At 41.1% G+C, this 20,542-nt stretch overlaps 1 protein-coding gene across 1 annotated transcript in view; it reads right to left on the reverse strand.

Annotated features, from left to right (window-relative positions):
- Positions 1-20,542, reverse strand: part of PKHD1 (polycystic kidney and hepatic disease 1 (autosomal recessive)) — a 237,153-nt gene that overhangs the window by 107,391 nt on the left and 109,220 nt on the right. Inside the window, exons 42-47 of the mRNA XM_017745072.1 lie at positions 18,015-18,148; positions 13,025-13,137; positions 12,067-12,157; positions 10,794-10,928; positions 7,472-7,607; positions 5,946-6,192 (exon numbers count right to left, since the gene is read on the reverse strand). Coding sequence (XP_017600561.1) covers positions 5,946-6,192; positions 7,472-7,607; positions 10,794-10,928; positions 12,067-12,157; positions 13,025-13,137; positions 18,015-18,148 — 856 coding nt within the window. The remainder of the gene's footprint in view (positions 1-5,945; positions 6,193-7,471; positions 7,608-10,793; positions 10,929-12,066; positions 12,158-13,024; positions 13,138-18,014; positions 18,149-20,542) is intronic.

Below are 20,542 nucleotides of genomic sequence, written 5' to 3' on the forward strand. Positions count from 1 at the left end.
TGCATTGCTTGATGTGTTGCCACCCATAAATACATGCCCTACCCCTGACAGACAGCCAGCAAAACAAACCAAAAATTTGGGGAACCTGGAAAAGTTATCAGCTCAGCATACAAGTTAACTGGTGCAAGGCAGCGATAAGCCTGAGATACACTCCCCTGGAAAGGATGTCAGCGTGCTTGTTTTTTCACCTCCATGCCAAAAAGGCACCAAAATGCAAGTACCCTACTAATGGAGTTACCAGCCACAATTAGCACCATTTCCATTTGCCCTAAATAGCCAGTGATTTCACTGTGCCCTAAATAGCCACCAATCCACCTCTCTTTAATGTTAATGAAGTAGAAGAACGCTGGCACACACGAGTATTTCTAATTCAGAGGATCCAAGGGAGCCTGCACGCATCATTAATGTGGAGAGCTTCATTATCAGAGGAAAGAGCCTTCCCCCGAACTTCTCCTGGCTTTATTTGAAAGAAACTAGGAGGCAATGGTCTTAATGCAAAATTAACCCTCCCTTTAAACTGCTGGAAGCCTTTACAAACTGTAAGGGGAAAAAAAGGATGACTCATTGAAAAGGCTGTATTTTTATATCGAAGCAGGTTTCAATTAAGGAGCAATTTGCTTTAGAAATATGGCAGGATTACAGGATAGGGCTTTACAGTCTGAGCCACAATTCACAAATTGTGACTGTATAAACTGTTATGTAATTTAGCTCAAATGCATTGTGCAGAACTGCTCAACAGATATGGGCCACAAAGGATTTGTTAAGCCAATCAACAACACGGAGTAGAACAAATATAAACTCTCCTGTTTATGTTTACTGTTAACTTATTTATCCTAAGGGTCCATATCTGTGTGTATGAAGGCGAGTGCTATGTTTAGCTCTAAATGCTTTCTGTTTGTGTAATAATCCGTTATGATTATCCCTCTTCAAAAACAGGAAACAATTTAGCATCGAACTTCAAATGGGACACCAAATGTTTATTTCAAGAGTCCAGATTTATTTTTGGCCAAAGGGAGGCTAATTCCAAATTATGACCATATCAAACACTTTACAGGTTTAATGTTGGGCCCCAGACCAGTTCACTTTATTTTAATTGCCAAGAGCTAAGAATTTTCAGCTGTTTTCAGTAAATGTGTGTATCTTTGTTGAGATACCAACCTCATTATTCAAATCTGTCTTTTATTATGAACTCTTACTCACAGTGATTTTTTTTCATGCATGGGTCTTTTAGGAAATAACCAGATCTTTGACCCTGATCCTGCTTGGCCACCATAGTCTGAATTTGAAGTAAAGTAAGAATTGGGATGGTTTCCCAGGAATAGAAAGGGTTGTGACTGACAAGCCAAGATGGTTTCATTCAGAGTAGCACTTGAGTTTGCTACCCCGACTTCCAAAATTCCCTGTGTTCTTAAAACATTTCCCCAGATCCTATAGTTTACAAGCTGATGTTTTCAGGAAAACTATAATCAGATAGAAATCCTGAGCTGGAAAGTGGTTGGTGAAAAACGGTTCAAATGTCTGCAGTTCAAGCATAGCAAAGACCAAAGGAGGACCACTTGGTCACTCTGCTTTTCCTACAACAGGTAGAGCTCTGAAGAGTCCCTGGAAGAGTCCAAGGCCGGGTTGGATGGAGCTTGGAGCAACCTGGGATAGTGAAAGCTGACCCTGCCCATGGCAGGGGGTGAAACGAGGTGACCTTTAAGGTCCCTTCTAACCCAAACCATTCTATGATTTTAGGATTAATAAGATACTGGTTATGACAGGGAGTCCAAGCTGATGCACCTGGCTCCAATCTATCCAGGCCATAAGAAGCATCCAAAGGACTTGCCAGATTTCTCCTTGCAAGGAAAGTAGCTTAGGACCAGCAAATATTGCCTCAATGGTAAATTTATCTCCCTGCTCTCAGAAATACCTCAGATGATGCTCAAGCTGAGGGAGAAGGCTTGAGGAAACGTCTTGTATACTCGTAACCCTGTGCAGCATCTGGCTTTGCTGCCCATACCCCTGACTGCAGGGTGAATGGAAAGGTGTTCTCCATCGGGATACAAATTTCTCTTGGGGGGATGTCTGAAATGGCATATATATAGAAGAGTAAAAGCTGAATCTCTAAAGCTGAGCTGATGAGTTGGTAACTGAACAGTCAATAGTCAATAATTTATTATTTGTCTTCCATGTTACATCACAGGAGCCCTCAAAGGATGGGTTATGGGGACAAGTGACCGTGTAAGCTGCCCCCTGTGTGGGTACAGTTATGTACATGGGGAACATGGCCAGAGAGCAACTGAGCACATTGAGAGAAGAATCGTGGTTGTCAGAGTGTTTCACAGCAGGGGGATCTTCAGCTGAAGGCACCACAGAAAGTAAAGATCAAAGGAGGAGCAAAACCAGAGTAACCATCAGAACTCACTCCAAGACTCAAAGCTGTGAAGGTAGGGGAACACTACTCCTTTCATAGCAAGCCATCAGCAGTGGATGGGTTTGCAGAAGCAAACCGGAGAGGATGTTAGACCAGATTTAAGAACTAAACCTATAAAGAAGAAAATTAATCTTTCACTCCGCAGCAGATGAGAGAAGGGGGAGACAATAAAAAGCTTGAACTACAAGACTGGTGCTGAGTGAGTCCAAGGCTTCCCCAGTGAAAAAAGAACAGCAAGGGAGAGGGACCAAGAGGGAAACTCCCTTTTGGCAGGAGCAGGCACCGAGTGTTTGGAGTCCCCTTCGCTGCGAGGTGCTGCCAGGCTGCAGATTATTCTAATGCTCTCCTCTTGTAAAAATTATGCATAATGTGAAGAAACTTTGAAAGTCACTTAATCATGTTATGACAATTTTTTAATGAAAATTTGTTTTAATATTAATAGAGATTCATAGTTTCATGATAATATGGGTAGCGGTGGCATTTGGAGCAGCCGTTTCTAGCCTGCAGCCATGCTGTGCTGTGCCATAGCATAAGCTGTGCTTCAGACTACTCAATAACTTTCTCACATATAAATTTATAAAGACTTTTATAAGCTCCAATTACGTTTTTAAAAGACATAAAACCCCTCTTTAAAGTGTGCTTACGTGACACATTAGTTTAACTTTCAACTGGACTTTGTGAAGAAGGGTTTTGTTACAGCAGTGCAATCTTGGAAATGGATCCCCATTTCCCTGGAAGTTGTTGAGTGAAGCAGTTCAGGACAGAGAGTCACAAAATGTTCAGGATAGTAGTTTTCTTTTTCAGAAAAGAGCTTCTATAGTTTTTCTCTAACAAAACACTTTTTTCCCCCCAAACACGTAGTTTATTTTGGGAAGAAGTGTTAATACAACACATGCATTCTCATAAATTAAACAGCACAAAGATAGTCAATTTCCTACACTGTATCATAAATAATTAAAATTATTCCAGACATGCTTTTAGCTTGCACCAACCAACCCTATCCCTGACAGCTTCCAGGAAGGGGATGTTTCCTAAAAGTTGGTGCTGATGCAACATCCCTGATGTTTTGGAGACTGAGATGGTTAAAAATACGGCTGTGTCCAATCCTTGCCAGTTGTCCTTAGGGTCAGGGAATGATCCCAAGGTTGCTGAGATAGAGGTTGCCATACTAGGACTCGCCTGTCAAAATCCATTACTTGCCTCAGCCTTCAAGATTTTTGGAGCTAGAATGTCATCCCTGAAATTCAGGATAAGCAAAAAAACGTAGCATCTCAAGCTTCTCATGCTTTTTATTGAGGAGCACAGAAAATTCAAGTTGCAGATCTGACACATTACATACTCCACGGCCTAGTAGAGCACAACAGAAAGATTTCTTCCAGAGAGATTTCTTTTCTTGTCAGAAACTAAAGAAAGACAAGCAACAGTACTTTTGTTTTTTTACTGAGATGAGATGGATCCAAGAGACTGCACTGTTAAGAATTTTTTTTCCTGTCACCCACCTATCTTTATTCTCTTTACTCAACCTCTGCCAATTGCTCCTAGTCATGTTTTGCTGTATTAATCCTAAACTATTCCCTTTTTATTGCAAACACTCTTCAAATACATCTGGATAAAATTCACCCATTCTCCCTCTCCCACCCCCCCATTCTCCAGTCATTCTGTGGATATTTTATTAATTGACTTTTACTCTTCATCCCCTCCAGCTCCTTTTATTCCCCATCCTGGTCCTCTCCCAGGTTCCTTTTGGAGCTCTATCCATCTGAACAAAGCCTGCCTGACTCACCATACTCATTTGGCTGCATCTGACAGTCTTTCAACTTAACTTGAGGGTGATTTGGCTGCTGGGATCTACTCAGGAGAGAGGATCTGGAAGCAGCACAGAGGGGATGCTCATGGTCTCTGGGGTTACTCTGCTGAGTACACAGTCCTCAGGAGAACAGGCTAACAGCTGGCTTCTGCTTCTTACACTGCCAAGGATCTTTGATGTAAATTGACTCCCAGCTCATGCAGATGAATAATAAAGAAGCTAAATAAAGAGTACTTGCTTGAAATAAAACCTTAATTGAGAAGTCATTGATATGACTAATCATCGAATCCTGGAATGATGTAGATTGGAAGGGACCCTAAAGCTCATTTAGTTCCAACCCCCTGCCATGGGCAGGGACACCTTCCACTAGACTAGGTTATTCCAATCCCTGTCCAACCTGGTCTTGAACGCTTCCAGGCAAACTCTCATGCAATTTACTGGGAAGACAAAATTTAGGTCTGGTTAAGTCTTGCCAGAGTTAACAGCAATGGTGTGGATGAACTCCTACTTGTACTCACTCCTCACCCACCTTCTGATGCAAAGAGAAACAAGGTGTATTAAATATATTAACTGTCATGAATTATTAACAATTACATTGTGGCAGTACCCAAAAGGAACCAAATCACTCTACAGGCAGCATTTAGAGAGGCTCCATCCACCCACACAGCATCAGCCCAAAGATCTCACAGTCCATTTCATTAAGGTAAACACAGACTAGAATGGGGATTAATTTCCCCAGGACCTCATGGTTAACTGCTTAGGAAAGACACCAAGCACAGTTTTATTTTGCCTTTTACCCAATATTCTTTTAGTTAAATCAGAATGACTCCAACCTCTTAAATTTTTGCAGACTTTTGTATTCATTACGAGACACAGTAATCACATGCAAAGCCTGCAGGTAGCTCAAAGTCTTAGAGTTTTCTCCTTCAATGGAACAAGTGATTAGTTTTTTGCTTATTTGGGAAGGGGTTGGATTTTTTCCCCTCCTTCTAAAACATGAATTATGAGGTAGACATGAATAATTAACAGCCCTCTGACAGAGCACTTGAGGATTTCTGCATGTGTACCACTAACCTGAGACAGCAAAAAATGGATAATTGTTCAGATTTGTACTTCAAAAGGAAAGTGAAATGCTGAGCAGGAGACTGGGAAGGGAAGATGAGCACAGGAAGGAAAACAGGAGTGGTGTTTAAATCACTAAAAGTCTTATTCCTTCTTTCTCTTGTGTTAGAAATTTGCAAGTGTCCTCCCTGGGTAAGAGAAGTGGTGGCAGTTCTTGGCTGAACAGCATTTCTCCATTGGATCCCCTTAGCTGCCAGTTGCTCAAAGGCAGGGAGAATTGCAGCTTGGGGAGACAAGTGAACTGGGACAGAACTGGGAGCTGTACAGCCGCCAAGGCTGATGGGGACAACCTGGCTGTACCCCAGGACTGGATTATTATTAGAGCTGTTCCTAATTTCCCAAGCAATCAAATACTTCAGTGTGAGATGCCAGATGCAACACAGCATCTCCAGGAAATCCTTGTCCTTCTGCCATGGATTGACAGGCCATGGGAGATAGCACAGTGGGTTAAGAGGTGCCACCGCTCAGGCTTTAGACCTAGTTTAGGACCCAGCAGAGAGGCAGCAGTTCTGGGACTGAGCTCAGACCCAGCAGCAATCTCAGAATAACACATAGAAGCAAAGCCCATGCTGAATTTTGGGAGATGGAGCAATTACTTACAAATGAAGAGCCATACGGTGGAAAACAAGGTCACTGTCACAAACACTGCCACCAGAAGCTTGGCTGAAGTTGGCACTGGCTGTGCAAGATGCTGCCAGGATATCTGTGGAAGGCAGGATGTGACTTCCCTTCTGTCCTGTGGTGGAGCCATCAAGATCCTCAAGGATGGCAGAGTGAGGAAAGGGGAAGGACACTTGGAAAGGGGAGTTGGTGAAGGTCAGATGTTCAGCTGTCACTGTAAAGCCACCTGTGGGTGACAAGCAGTATTTCAGAAAAACAGAATGGTCACCTCATGTAATGGGCCTGAAGACAATTCTTTGGAGGAAAAGAGACCAACTTCATTCCACCTTGCCTTTGGAAAAACGTCTGATGAGTCAACAAAATGGGGAGATCTGAGAAAATAAATAGAGGTGGGTTTAGGAATAGCTACTGCTGTGCTATGGCCAGGCCAAACTTTTCCAGTGCTCTGTTGTGACAGGACCTGTGGTTCAGACTTGCCTGATCCAGGTGCTGCTCCTGGTCCCACCAGCATCTCCTCAGTGACTCCAAACACTTCTTCACAGGCCCCACAGCCAAAATTACAGACCCCATGCCAGTGATTCTTATAGATCCTTTCTGAATTTTTTTGAAGGTAAATTTTTTAGAGGTGAGGACTGTTTATGTTGTGTAGATATATTTGACTCTTCTGGATACGTGCAGCACCTGGCAGAATAAAACCTTGGCTGAACAGTGAGTCTGGAGGATTTTTTCACTGAAACACAGATAGCTACGAAAAAAATATGAATATCCATGCAGGCTAAAGTTTTTGAGCACATTAATTATTTACAGAAATGTCAGAAAATCATTGCCCCATGGACTGTAAAAAGTCAGCTTTGGCAGGAGTGTCCATACAACACATAGGTTACTATTTGACTGCCCTATTCCCAGTTTTAGCCTGACTAAGCCAGATTTTACTTTTCCTCCTGTCCTTTGATCTCATCTCCCAAAGTCTTTCTCTCTGCTATGTTATTGTAGGGCAGTCTTAATTTATATATAAATACGTTTCCTTACAGTACAAGAGGCAATTGCAGTTGCAACATTCTTCAAAGAGCCTTTGGGTACCTCTTCAAAGCTCAGACGGATGCTTAGTTTACACATTATCTTAGGCAAATTCACCTCAGGTTTAGGCTGGCCTGAGGTAGCAGCTTGGTGAAATTCTGTGAGATTGTGTCACAGCTTTTAAAGAAATTGTCACTCGTGAAATTTTACCTCCCAAAATGAAGATGCAGAAACAAGGCAGTGTATAAAACCCGTTTCCACTGAAAAACTGTATCAGTGCAAAAATCAGGCTATATTTGTCTCAAAATAAACGCAACATGTGGCTCCAACTGAGTGATGAAGCCATATCCAGCAAGACTGGGGACAACCTGGAATCTCAGCCTGTGCAGAGGAGCTATCAATGATTGTCTGTGGAAACTATGAACTTGTAATGGGAGGGGAAGCCAGGGACTTGGAAATCCTGAGAAATAAAGGTGAATCAGACTCACCCTGCCCTTGGTAACAGCCAGAACAAGTCCTGATTGCTGTGCAAGTGTTCACATCAAAGTTCCTGAAAGCTGTGTTGGAGATGAGGAACTGGTACCTTTTGGGAGTCTTTAGTCCTGAAGACATACAGGTGCTATTCTGAAATGAGGAGTGAAGGAAACATCACCGTGTGAATCACAGAATCCTACACTGGCTTGGGTTGGAAGGGACCTTAAATGTTGCCTTATTCCAACCCCTTCCGTGGGCAGGGACACCTTCCACTAGACCAGGTCACTCCAAGCCCCATCCAACCTGGCCAGGAACATTTCCAGAAACGGAGCATCCAGGGTGCAGCAGCTGGGAATGCAAGAGTGTGATTGCCCACAGTTGTGGGGTTTAAAGGATGGATCTAAACTATTGTTTGGCAAAATCTGACAAGTAACACCCATTTAATTCCCCACTTGAAGCAGGTGATAACATCACTTTCAAGGGCAGCTTGTTGCCCTTTGTTTGAGTTGTTGCATAGTAGTTAAGATTGGACACTTGAAGGGAGAGGAAAGCCACAGTGAGTGAATTTTTACAGCCCCATTTTACTTTACCGTTTTTATCCAGCAATTGGGAATTTTTCCTACTCTGCAAAAGTGATCATTCTTATTTCTGTTCTAAGAAAAACCTGAGCACTGAGATTCAAAGACATTTTGTGTCATTTTGGATGGGGAAGCACTTAAGCCAGGCTCTCTGAAAACCTCCAGCTGACTTCAGGGTCCATCAGAGCTACAAGAACCAGAAAGGAAGAGCAAAAGCCAAGAGTGATGAAAAAGACAATGGACAAACTGGATTTTGGGGTGATTGTAGTCCATGACTCATGGGAAGTGCCAAACTATCTTGGAAACAGCCTGGAAATAAAGATGTACTCAGAGTTGGTGAGCAGCCTGCAGGAGAAAGGGCTGGCAGGAGCGGTGTGATACTGTTTGAGACCAATAAATACTTGTAAAATAATTACCAAAACCAGAGTAGAGAATGAATAAAGAAATCCACCCTATATGGAAACATCTCTGCAATTGAATAGGTAGAATGAAATGCACTTTTGTGAGTAGAATATTACTTCAAAGAAATGGTGCTTCTTCAATCTCTGTAAGAGACAGTAGTTCCATCAGCTTTTTTTTATTCTGAGGCCAAAACATAAAACATCTGGAGTGATAGTCCTCGCCCTTGGGCCTTCCTCTTCCAAGTCACTGCTAAGGAGAAATCCCTAGCTTCTGGTAACAAGTTCAGAAAGTCTCCATTGGCTTTTATCCCACCCAATTTTCTATATTTTTAATGAATCAGTTTCGTTTAAAACTCTCAGTGTGAGACAATAATTCCTCTCTTGTATGTGTCACCTGACCCAGAACTCCTGATTTTTCCAGGAAGAAATGCTTCTCCTTAAATGGCCTCACAAAGACAATGAGTTGCTTTATGAGGGCATAGAATAGGCTTGCTGATTGTCTAAGAAGTTACCAAAATCTTTCATTTGGTTTTTGCAGGTCCTGGATTTAGCCCTGTCACTAATGTTTCAGTGGGTCAAAGCCCCAACTTTTCAATGCCCTGATATTTCCAGAAAACAATCATGTTTTAAAAACACTTTTTTTCCAAAAAGTGGAAGGGGCAGCAGAGAGGAATATCCAAGGTTCCTATTAAATTAATGTCATAAAGTTTTAATTGATATTAAAGAGACGTCATTATTAAAGGAAGAATTACATACATTAAGATGTAAATTATGACAAGGAGGCTCTTATCGTGAGATAATCAAAGATAATCACCCCCCCGAGGTACTGCAAGAAACAAGGCACAGCTGAGCGCCTCTAAATCTCTTAACAAGTACAACATTGGAATCCTTCCATGGATCCTGCAAAGCAAAAACAAAAACATCCACCCCTTGGTGTCAGAGAAATTCCCTGGGACATCACTGGGACACTGAAAGGTTGGACAGGTGAAGCCAGGATTTTATCTGAACTATATACTTAGAATGGACCTGCTAAGGAGGTTTCTTTCCTTGAGCTTCTAAAGAAAACTCATTTAAAACTCTCTTTTTTCTGCCAGTCAGAGAGAAAATTAATTTAATAAACAACAATAGAAGACTGAGCAGGGGGAAAAAAAAAAGACCTCAAAATCATGAACAAGCAGCTGTGGCCAGTTGTAACTAAAATTCCATTGTTATCCATGTTATTAATCTGTTAACAACCTGGTAGCACCCAAAGGACTTTGTCCAGCTGCCTAAAGAAATAATGGAAGAAGATCATATTTACTGCATAAATAAAATTACATTTTGTTGGTATTTTTCATTCTCAAGTAAAAAAAGTAAAAAAAATAACACTCTGCATTCCAGGTGGACCAGTGATGCTGAGAGAGAGCAGATGAAACCAAAGTGTTAACAAGGATAGAAACTAAAGCTGGTGTTCCCCCTCATTATTCTCAAATCACTAAACTAAACCCACTCATGTCTGGTTAAATGGTGCTAAACGCAAAAGGTGTATAGGAATTTGTGTTAGAAAAGCTTGACTAAACAAAAATTAGGATTTCTCCAAAAAGGTTTGGTGAAATTCCAAGGCTTTTCTGAGACCGTGTCAATCCTGGAAAAAAAAATATGAGTAGGAAAAAAATTTGCACTTGTCTGGCTAAGATCCTTCAGCTTTTTGTGTTCGTGATTTTGCTTTTGCTTTTCAACGTTGTTTTAGAAAGAATATACAGCATTATGCCTTATAGTGTGAAATCTTTTAATATTTTCTAATGAAAACAGAAAAAGCAGAGTCCTTGTTTCAAATTTGTTTAAAAAAATCTTCAAATCTTCCATGTTGAAATGAAAAGACATTTCGAAAAAAAAAAAATTAATGTTAATTGTTTAGGTTAGAAAGACCTATAAGACCATCAGGTTCACCCATCACTGCCAAGCCCAGCACTAACCCATTTCCCCAAGTGCTACATTTACATGGGATTTAAAACCCTCCAGGGATGGTGACCCCACCACTGCCCTGCACAGCCTGTTCCACTGTTTGAAAACGCTTTCAGTGAAGAAATTTTCCCTAAAATCCAGTCTAAACATCCCCTGGTGCAACTTGGGGCCATTCCTTCTTCTCCTGTCTCTTGTTACTTGGGAGAAGAGACCAACACCCACAGTCTATCCCATTTACTTACATTATTCACAACTACTGTTTTTACTTACAACCTTTTTTCCAAACCCAAGTTTTTCTCAAGCTACCATGAAGCAGGGGTTGTTCTCCAGGTTGCTTTCTTATTTCTCCAAATTCCTACTGAAGTCTTGCTGTGCAAGTCAAGAAGCATTGAAATATTTCGTGCAGTTCTTACCTTCTGCCCAAGGTGTCCATTTAAAATACTGTCAGACACAGAGGTGTTTCCCAGGCTTTCTACAATGTCAATGCCAAAGTCTTTGCAAGCAGAAATCCAGAAATGCTGGAGTTCAAGGTTCCTGCTACTGAAAATCTACATAAAAGGAAAATAAAGGAATAATAATCATCATCATCAAGTCATGGAATGGTTTGGGTTAGAAGGAAACTTAAAGACCATCTCGTTCCAACCCCCTGCTGTGGGCAGGGACACCTTCCACTATCCCAGGTTGCTCCAAGCCCCATCCAACCTGGCCTTGGACACTTCCAGGATGGGGCACCTAAAAGAAAGAAGACTGTTTCTGGAGGGAAAGAAGCAAAATAAACTTCTTTGTTTTATTCTAGGTCAGTCACATACAAAAAAATTACAAGATAGGCAGGGAAAACAAACAACAACAAACCTGCAAAATACCTTTTTGTTTTATTTCTTTTCATACAAATAACCTTCCAGAAAGAGAACACATCAGCCTGAAAAATCACACTGAAAATTGGACACCTTCAGAGGCAAGTCATGGGATGGGTGAGGCTATAAAACATTCCTTACAGAGAAACACATACAAACTGTTCAGGTCATCACACAGGAATTAATAGGATCACAGGCTCCAAACTGTAAGTATGGGGAAAAAGTATCACATAATAAAGGGTGCTGTGGCTTTTTAAAATTGGATTAATTAACAGTGACCCCCATTAGCTGGAGAATGAAGCTAGACAAATTCAAATAAATAAAAAGTACAAAATTTTAACAAGAATGAAAAAAAAAATCCCATGGAAACCATCAGTTCTATAAAGGTAACAGATGTTCTACCAACTGTAATCTTCATGAACAGCTCAGATCCACTCAGAGGGTTTTTCATTTGGCAACCTGATCTAGTGGAAGGTGTCCCTGTCTGTGGCATGGGGGTTGGAACAAGATGGTCTTTAAGGTCCCTTCCAACCCAAACCATTCTGTGATTATAGTGGCAGACAGATGGTAGACAATTACATGGGACACCAGCTACTGGTGAAAGGAGCGCTGAGAAAACTGATTCCACACTGAATCAGCAAAAAGAATTCACACAAATCAAGTTTCTGGTTCTTTCGTTAAAACAGGAGCCTCCAGATGAGAGACATGCATACAGGCACAAGAGCTTTACTGTGGCTGTGGCCTATTTGCAGCCTTGAAAATGAAGTCAGTGTGGAGGTAAGATACTGGGAAAGATCCTGAACATCACAGAAGGCAGTGGGGACAAACATACCTGTGCTCCCCCACGGCAGCTCCAGGCTGTGAAGTTGCTGAACTGAGCAGGACTTTCTGGGAAATACTCTGGGTACACGAGCAACCCGTGCCTGTTTAGGAGAGAAAGCCATGGAAACTATTCCTTTCCAGTGCACGTACTCATGAGCTGATTTTTCTATTCATTATCTTGATATCTAAAATCTTGTATTTGTAACAGTTGTCTGCATGAGACGTTATTTCTTAAAACCAAAGTCAAAGCTGCTGGATTGTTTTAGGCCTCTAATAATGACTTCAAATTCTCTTCAAGTATTTTCAGTGTTAGACCTATCAGGGCTACAAAGGAGTATGCAGTGCAACTGAGAGGTTCTCTCTACAAAATATCTTCCCATGGTCATGAGTTTTCAGCCAGCATCACCTTCAGATAAGCCTGACATGAATTTGGACAGATAAGGCTTTTCTTTATCTTGGATTCAGCCATCTTGGAGTACAGCCCAAATGTATGAAGTCCTGAATGTAGCACTTGGTTTGACCTTCTCAGAGATTTCAAAACCAGATTAATATCCAGATTAACTCAAAATTCGTGTCACTCTATCCACTGATTTTCAGTACAATGTCATTTTTTAATACACTTTCTGGTTTAGGGAAGTATTGTCTAATGCTCTTGTCAATAGCTGTTCCTCGATACTACAGGAACGATTGTTGCATGAAATGTCACAGAACCACGGAATGGTTTGGGTTGGAAGGGACCTTAGAGATCGTCTCGTTCCATCCCCCTGCCATGGGGAGGGACACCTTCCACACTCATTTTACCCTGCTCCAGACAACTCTGCTTGCAAGAGATGAGGGCCTGAAAGGGTGCAAAACTGGGGAGAAAGGTCCAGAAAAGAGGGACAAGGAGTTTTCTGCCCACCACTGCAATTATATTTGGCACAACCGTTCGCTGAAGGACAATCTCTTTAAACAAACTCCCCCAGTACCTGGTGCAGGAGTGAGCTGTGTTCTCACTGAAGGACAGGAGAGGCACTTTGGATGGTCCCTCGGGGGAGAGATGAAAGAAATAGCCATACCCGGCACCACACACTGTGTTACCCTGTAGAGAGAAATATGGGACTGTGAAAAAAATATTACCACCAATTTCTGGAAATTAAAATCAACTTAAGAAACACACAAATTAAGATCCCAGCTGAAGTCCATTCAAATTCTGGTATACTGACTGGTAGAGACTGGTACGTCATTTCTGTGGCCCCGATCTTGTCCTGTTCTCCCTTTGACCTTGGGTCAGTATTAAAAATGCCTGGTTTTAAACCAGACAAGGAGGATTGGCCAAGCAATAGAGACAAACAGCAGAAAAATGGTGTTGTCACAATTCTTCAAGAAGTAGGCAAGAAAAAAATGCATGGAAAACCTACATCTATAAACTCCTTTCTATGTAAGAAAGAAATGTCAGGAAGGAAAGGTAAATCACAAACTAATCAGTTTATTGATTTCCTTCTCAATCTGGATATTTCTCTTATCTCCCAAAGCAAACATGGGATAAGGAAATATTCTCATTGAAAATTTGACTCTTAAAAGTTGAGAGAAAGCAGAGAACAACCTCTTCAGGATATGCCAGTGACTGAACAATTAAACTTTATTACACCTGTGGTAAATTATGTGGTTTGGATTATTTTTAACAGCGTAAGCAAATAACCAGAGGAAGATGTGCTGCAAGTTATCGTCATTTAATAACTCTTAAAGAAATTGCATTATAAATTCTACACTTAAGTTACATTATTTGTGTTGCAAGAGGTAAAAATAAGTGGACGTAAGGTCCAGCTGGCCTTAAAATTAGAAGTTTGGTACTTACAGAATCTGCAGCAAGTGGGTTATATGAGTTGTATTCAGCATGTTTTGAACTTTTCTACTCTGGGACAAAAAACCTGCTCTTGCCAGCTTAATTTGGAGAGCAGCCAAGCCTAGCTGGGTTTGGGTGGTGTCCATATAGCAATGTCTTCATGGGTGCACCCGTGCATGATCCCTCTCACCTGCCTTAGGTGTGTGAAAATTTGAAGTCCAGGCCAGTAAACTTAGGCTCTGTTTCTAGGCAAAAAAAATCAGACATAGGAATGTGCAGAAGGCAATGCTTTTGGTCTGTCCTTAGACAAAATTAATTGCTCTCTGGAGGTATGTGGCTCTCTAAGGGGGGTCTAAGATGACCTTTCTTGCAGCTCTAAGGAGGGCTTGTTCTCTAAGATTGGGTCTGACACCACCACTCCCATTCATAGGTCACCGGACAGTGTTAAAATACTAATGACTTTTTGGTCCCTGATGGTCCAAATCAAAGCTGAGCCTGGTGACCTCGAGGTGAAACCCTCCATATACCAATTACTTTCTTCTGACCCATCCAAGTGTGCTCCCTGCAGTCCTGATCTCTGACATCTGTCAAGGAATAAAGTACTGAGACCCAAAGCTCTGCTTTCTCAATCCCCTGGTAAAACTGCTGCTTTTTCTGGAAGTGCAGCCACAGACCCTTTTTCTTTAACAAAACACTTCTGCAGTCCAGTCACATCATTTCCAGGATATTTTACTTGAGACTCCAATCATGCATTCTACAGATGATTCATAAGAAAAAAAACCCTGCATATTTATCCAGCCAGCTCGTGGCTGGAGGGCAGGGGTTTTAGGCAAGCAGGGAATTTTGTGTGGAAATCAATTCTTTGTGGAAGTCAGTATATTACGAATGTCCATGCAACCAAAATTCCAGAGAGAAATTACCTCCCTGAGCATGCCAAATACCTGGAGGTATGCACTGAAAGTCAGTAAAATCAAGTGGCTGACGGTTTAAGTGTCTCTTAACTGTACAATTCTGCTGGTGTAAATATTTCATGAATTTCTTTTAGATAGCTGGGACTCAAACTGTTGACCTTAAAGACGACATTAAAGCTTTGGACAGTGTTCACAGCACCTCTCCCACAGTTTCAGAGCTGGGCAGGATGTAGGTAGCACCCACAATGTACCTGCTTCAGTGTGGGCCCAGCTTGCAGGAAAGGGTTTGGGAAAGATCTCAGCAGGGATAAAACGGTGGGAAAACGGTGCCAAACAGATGCAGCCTCACCTCTTTGGTGCTGTGGAGAATGGCTGGATGTGGTGACACTGGGAAACAAATGCATTTACCAACAGTGTGGCAATCAGTCACTCCTCTGACACGGAGACACCGGCTGAGCTCCACCCTGTTCATTCATCTGAGCTGTTTCCCAGTCCTCAACACCAAGGCAAGAAAGGAAAGGGAGGTTCTTGCTGGATTTCTTAACCCCAGTCCATATGTTGCTATGCATGAGCACCGCATGCTGGCTCTGGGATTTCAGAGCATTCAGTATTTATGGATTGGAACAACAAAAAGACCAAAACTCACTAGGCCCAAGAGAGCCAAGAGAAAAAGAGAGAAACCTACTTTTTAAATTATTTTTCCTGCACACAAAAAGAAAACCAAGGACATAGGGTGGATGTTTCACTGAGGAAAAAGCCAATATCACAGAGGAGCATCTTCAGTTCTTTGTGCTGATAGCATCTAAAAGGCCAGAAACCAGCCTGCAAGTGAACTTCTCTATGACTCTAAAAAGTGATAACCTGGGCTTACACACTGTTAAAAAAAAATTATACTAACCTTGTAATAATCAGTTTGCACTCATACTGTCCAAGTATAAAATTTCATCTAACAGCCTGATTCACCAGTGCACTTAAGAACTTAAGTCAAATGGAAACCAGTGGGAATTGGGTCTCCAAAACTCTTTGTAGGCTCCGGTTTGAGTGACTGCTCTGTCCCAATTTCCACACCGTTTAGGAATGCACTGAATTTCAAGGAAATTTAAGCTCTTCAGCCACCGATGCAAATTTAGGCTCCCAAGTAAATTGAGTAGTTATGAAAATATTACTGCAGGTCTCACTGTGGAAAGGCTTAACCCATGTTGCACAGAAGATGTTACACAGTGTGGACCTAGAGCTCTTTGGCTGTCTCAGCTGCATCCATTGCCACAAAGATTGTAGCCACTAAGTTTAAAACCAATAACTGAATGACAGAAATCTGAAAATAAACAAAAAGCCCACAAAACCAATAAACACAAAGACTGACAAACACCAATTAAATTCTAAACTAGGAAAATTTCTATTGCATGTCCTGGCCTGGGAACCAGGCAGGTGGAAGATGAGTCTTTCCCATCACATTCCTCAAACTTCCCCAATAAACTGGGATTATAAATACCTAAAAAGGTTAAATCATTTGATCAGATAAAAGATGCTGAAACTCAGTAACATCACAATGCTGGTGCTGGACCAGCACCATGGAAATTTAGTGATTGTTATTGCACTAAGAAAAAGTCCGCAGCTGTTTTGCTCGGGAGAAGTGTGACTTTTTCTCTTAATATCCCTGTGCTTTGCTGTCTTCCTGAGCACTGCTTGGTCCTGTTGTTCAGTAAGTGTAGTTAACACCAACCTTAAGCTGGGCAATTTCTTCGTGTTTTCCTTTTGCTACTACAACACCTCAAATATTCCACTCCTGAAGATGGTGAGAGTTATCAGCAACCCTTTGAGGCCCATCTGCTACCCTGCCTGGAACAGCACATCTCTGGAGAGCAGAACGGACCCCCTGATATTGGGGTACACAGCCACAGCTGCAGCTTTGTATCTGTAGACTCATGTGAACGAAGAGGGATAAGTAAATGTGCTGAGAACCCAGCACAGCCAGTTTCCAGGAACCTGTGGAGGTAATTGCAGCAAACCTTTTCAAAAGCTGAGCCACTGGCGATGGAGTGAACAGCCCCAGGGTAAGTCAGTGCATGACAGTACAAAACTCTGTGTTTAGTGGAGCTGGAATTCTCATGCTCCTGCTAGTTTTTATATTTTTAAACTATATTTGATGCCCTTAGAAATGATAAATATGCCCTTGAGGGAATTGCAGAAAAGTTCTCTCCTCCTTCCTCACTTCTACTCTCTTCATAATAACATAGGAAATGCGTTGGTCTCTTTTTCACCTTCAAATTTAGGTGCAAATCTTTCCTCATGGAGCAGAAGCCCTGGGGGTGATTAGGTCTTCACAAACAGTAATTGGTTTGGTTACTGGGGGTTAACAGTAGAACAGGTTAGGATTATTTTTTTAATGAAAATATGCATTTTTCACTACTGAAAGTGTGGTAAGAAAGGTCAGTTTCAATGTAATTCCTTAAAAAAGTTGGGAAGGAAAAATGGTTTGAAGTTGATGAAAATCATATTTTTTTCCAAGAAACACATAAAAGTGGCTCTTTATTCTGAAATGTAAGATCAAAAAAGAGTATGAACTAAGAGAAAGCATCAGAGAATTAGTGAATAAAAGTATTTTTTCTGAGCTCAGCTTTTTGATGAGAGGCTTTTAAGCTGTTAGCTCTTTAAAAACCTGGTGGTTTATTACCACTTAGAATAGAGAAGCTTCATTTCTTTTAAAATCAATGTCATTTTCATCGCACAGGGAACACATTCTCTCTCTTACCCTGGAATGCAAATTTTCAACTGTATGTTCAATGAGATTTTAAGTCCAGACAGGGGTGTAATTTATGTTGCTGAATTTTGGTGGTTTTGTAGTTAGTCCATTAAAATTGAGGGGTGTTTTAATAATGGCAGAAATTCTACAGGAGCTGAGATGAAACTTTTTCCAAGTTTTCTGAATCCGTAAGTATCATAAAATAAAACAACATTTTAAAGTATCTCAGGATGAATTATCTCACTGTAATATTCCATTCCACTCAAACACAGCAAAATTCTCAGTAATAAATTTACCCAGGAACATAATTTATTTTGTAATATGCACTTGTTTCAATATCCCATCACAAGCACAGGTTCTGACAGCTCAGCCAAGAAACAAATTTCGTGTATGTGCTCTCCCAGATAAATGAAGCTCTGTGTCTTTCTGATATCTTTGATTAGAAAGGAAATGTTATGTCTTACACCAGAACTTCTTACCCTGATGTGGCTGGCAGGAGCCCTGATGTAGATCCCTGCTGGTGACAGTGTCTCAATGTTGGATAAACCATCAGTTCCAGAAAGGCCAATCACTAGATTGTTACTGACTCTGTTCTCCTCTTCCAGTCCCTCACCTTTAAAAGAAAAAAAATAATAATAAAAAAAAGAGATAAAAACATAAAAAATAAAGAGGAAGAAAAAGAAAAATAAACACAAATGTACGTATATATAGCTGGAAACCCTCTCTTATCATGATTTTCATTTCAAAGTACTCAAGTCCAGGCGTTATATTCACATATATTTCCCTGTACCAGGTATTATATGTGACTACACCAAAAGTCATATGTTCTGCACTGCAAGTTTTTGGTGAAAATAAATAAAATGTGTATTTTAAAGCAGATTTACAGTTGGGAAAAGAGATTCAGAATGGTTCAGAGCGGGAAAGTAGCTCACCTATGCGCATACAGGCATGCTCCTGGCAGTACTAGAATTCAAAGTCTTCTTTATCTCCTGTCTCCACTGACTGCCCTGCTTACATGTAAGAAAATTTCTAAACAGGCTGAAAAACACCTGGTGCAACTCTACACAAAATGGGGGGTTGTCCCCCTAAGCAATGGAGTAGGAGAAGAGAAAGGGAAAAATCAATCAACCCATTGATCAGACAACTCAGACTCGTGGGGTGACCCAGATCTAGTTACAGTATAGAAGAAAGAAGAAGAAAACAAAAGAAATGCCTTTTAAACTACATCATAAAGAAATGGGCCGCCCAACGGCAAAGAATGGACAGTGCCATACAAGCCAAGTCCATATAAAGACACATTGAGAGCATAAGGGGAAATGGCCTCAAGTTGCACCAGGGGAGGTTTAGGTTGGATATTAGGAAAGATTTCTTCACCTAAAAGGCAGTCAGGCATTGGAAAAAACAGCCCAGGAAAGTGGTGGAGTCACCATTCCTGGAAGTGTTCAGACATGAGATGTGGCACTTGGGGACATGGTTTAGTGGTGGGCTTGGCAGGGCTAGTCTAATGGTTGAACTCAATGACCTTGAAGATCTCTTTGAACCTTCATGACTCTGTGATTCTATGACCAGCACCGCTGCTCTTTTGGAAGCAGAATTCAAAGTGGAATCTTGTGTGGAATCTATGCATAGGCCATTCTTGCTGGCCTACATCAGGAACAAATTACCTCCATTTAGTTTTTTGTACCCAACAGAAGTTTTTATCTTCAACAACATCTGCTCAAGTTCTATTCATAATACAGATCACTTCCAAAATCATTCCTACCCCAAATATAAGCCACTTCACAAGAAAATCTGTGCTCTTTGGTTTTGGGAATAGCAATAAATACTTTTAGCTTTCCTTCAGTCTTTTGAGCCTTTCTCAATTTTTGGAACAAGATCCATTTAGGAAAATATTTCCTTTCCAGGCTCCATGTGTTACAAACAGTGCAACTACCAGAGCATGAACAGGATCCTAAAAAGTCCTTTTGACAGCCATACAGGTTTTTGAGGTTTTTCCTTCCAATCTTAGACCTGGTGTGTCAATAATTTTAAGTCCAGAGTGACTTTTTGTGGCAATCTTGCAAACCCTCTGAAAATGAAGATTTTAGGTGAAATCACTGATCCAGTCCAATTCTGGAGCTGCAAAGAGCCAGCTATAATAAATATTCCTTCACAGGCAACAAAGCTATATATAAATTAATCCATTAGACCCTCTGGAGCTGCTGACAGTGAAGCCATCAAATGCATCTTGAGGTGTATTCAGGCTGAAACTTCAGCTCAGCTCAGAGTCCTTTAACTCAGACACAGATTCCAACATGAGTGAGCCAAGGGATGCCAGCAGTTTGGAGGTCCTGCTCTGCTTCCCCATGGCTGCAAGGGTTCTTCTGTACATCACCCTGGGCAAGTCTTTGCATCTCTCTGAGCCAGCTCTCTTCATCTGCAAGATGTGCATAACCACGCTGGGTTTATAATCTCTCCCGTTTAAATCATGATGTATCACTCCTCATTATGTTTATATAGAGCAACCAGCACAGGGATTTGCTGTGTGTGAGGGACTGCAGGATCAGAAATGAAAGCTTTCTTTTTTTCCCCTCTGTTTATCTCATAATTGGTCATTTTTATCCCATCTCTTATTGAAAACAAAAATCGAGCTCTATCTTTAGGTATTCAGGCAACATGAGATCCCAGCAGAAGATGCTGCAAGTCAGTCTCCTGATGGTTAGTTAGGAGAAATATTTTGTTAACATTTTTGTTGCTCCGAGCTCCGATTTATTTAAGTGCTAAATCCTCTGGTTAACTTTTAACATATCCTTTAATTCCATTATCTTTGACATCAAATGACTGAAGTTAAAGGTAATAGGCTCTTAAATGCTTCACTGAGCTGGGGTCTTAAATATTGCATAATGGCACTTTTCCAAAGACAGATGAATCAATCCCCTAAAAAAAAATCTACTTTTTGTCCACTGAAAAACAAGGGATCCATATCAAGTGAAGACTAACCTGAAGAAAGAAAACTGGTCAAATGGAA

This window comes from Corvus brachyrhynchos, unplaced genomic scaffold (assembly GCF_000691975.1).
Source record: "Corvus brachyrhynchos isolate BGI_N302 unplaced genomic scaffold, ASM69197v1 scaffold116, whole genome shotgun sequence".
Taxonomy (NCBI): domain Eukaryota; kingdom Metazoa; phylum Chordata; class Aves; order Passeriformes; family Corvidae; genus Corvus; species Corvus brachyrhynchos.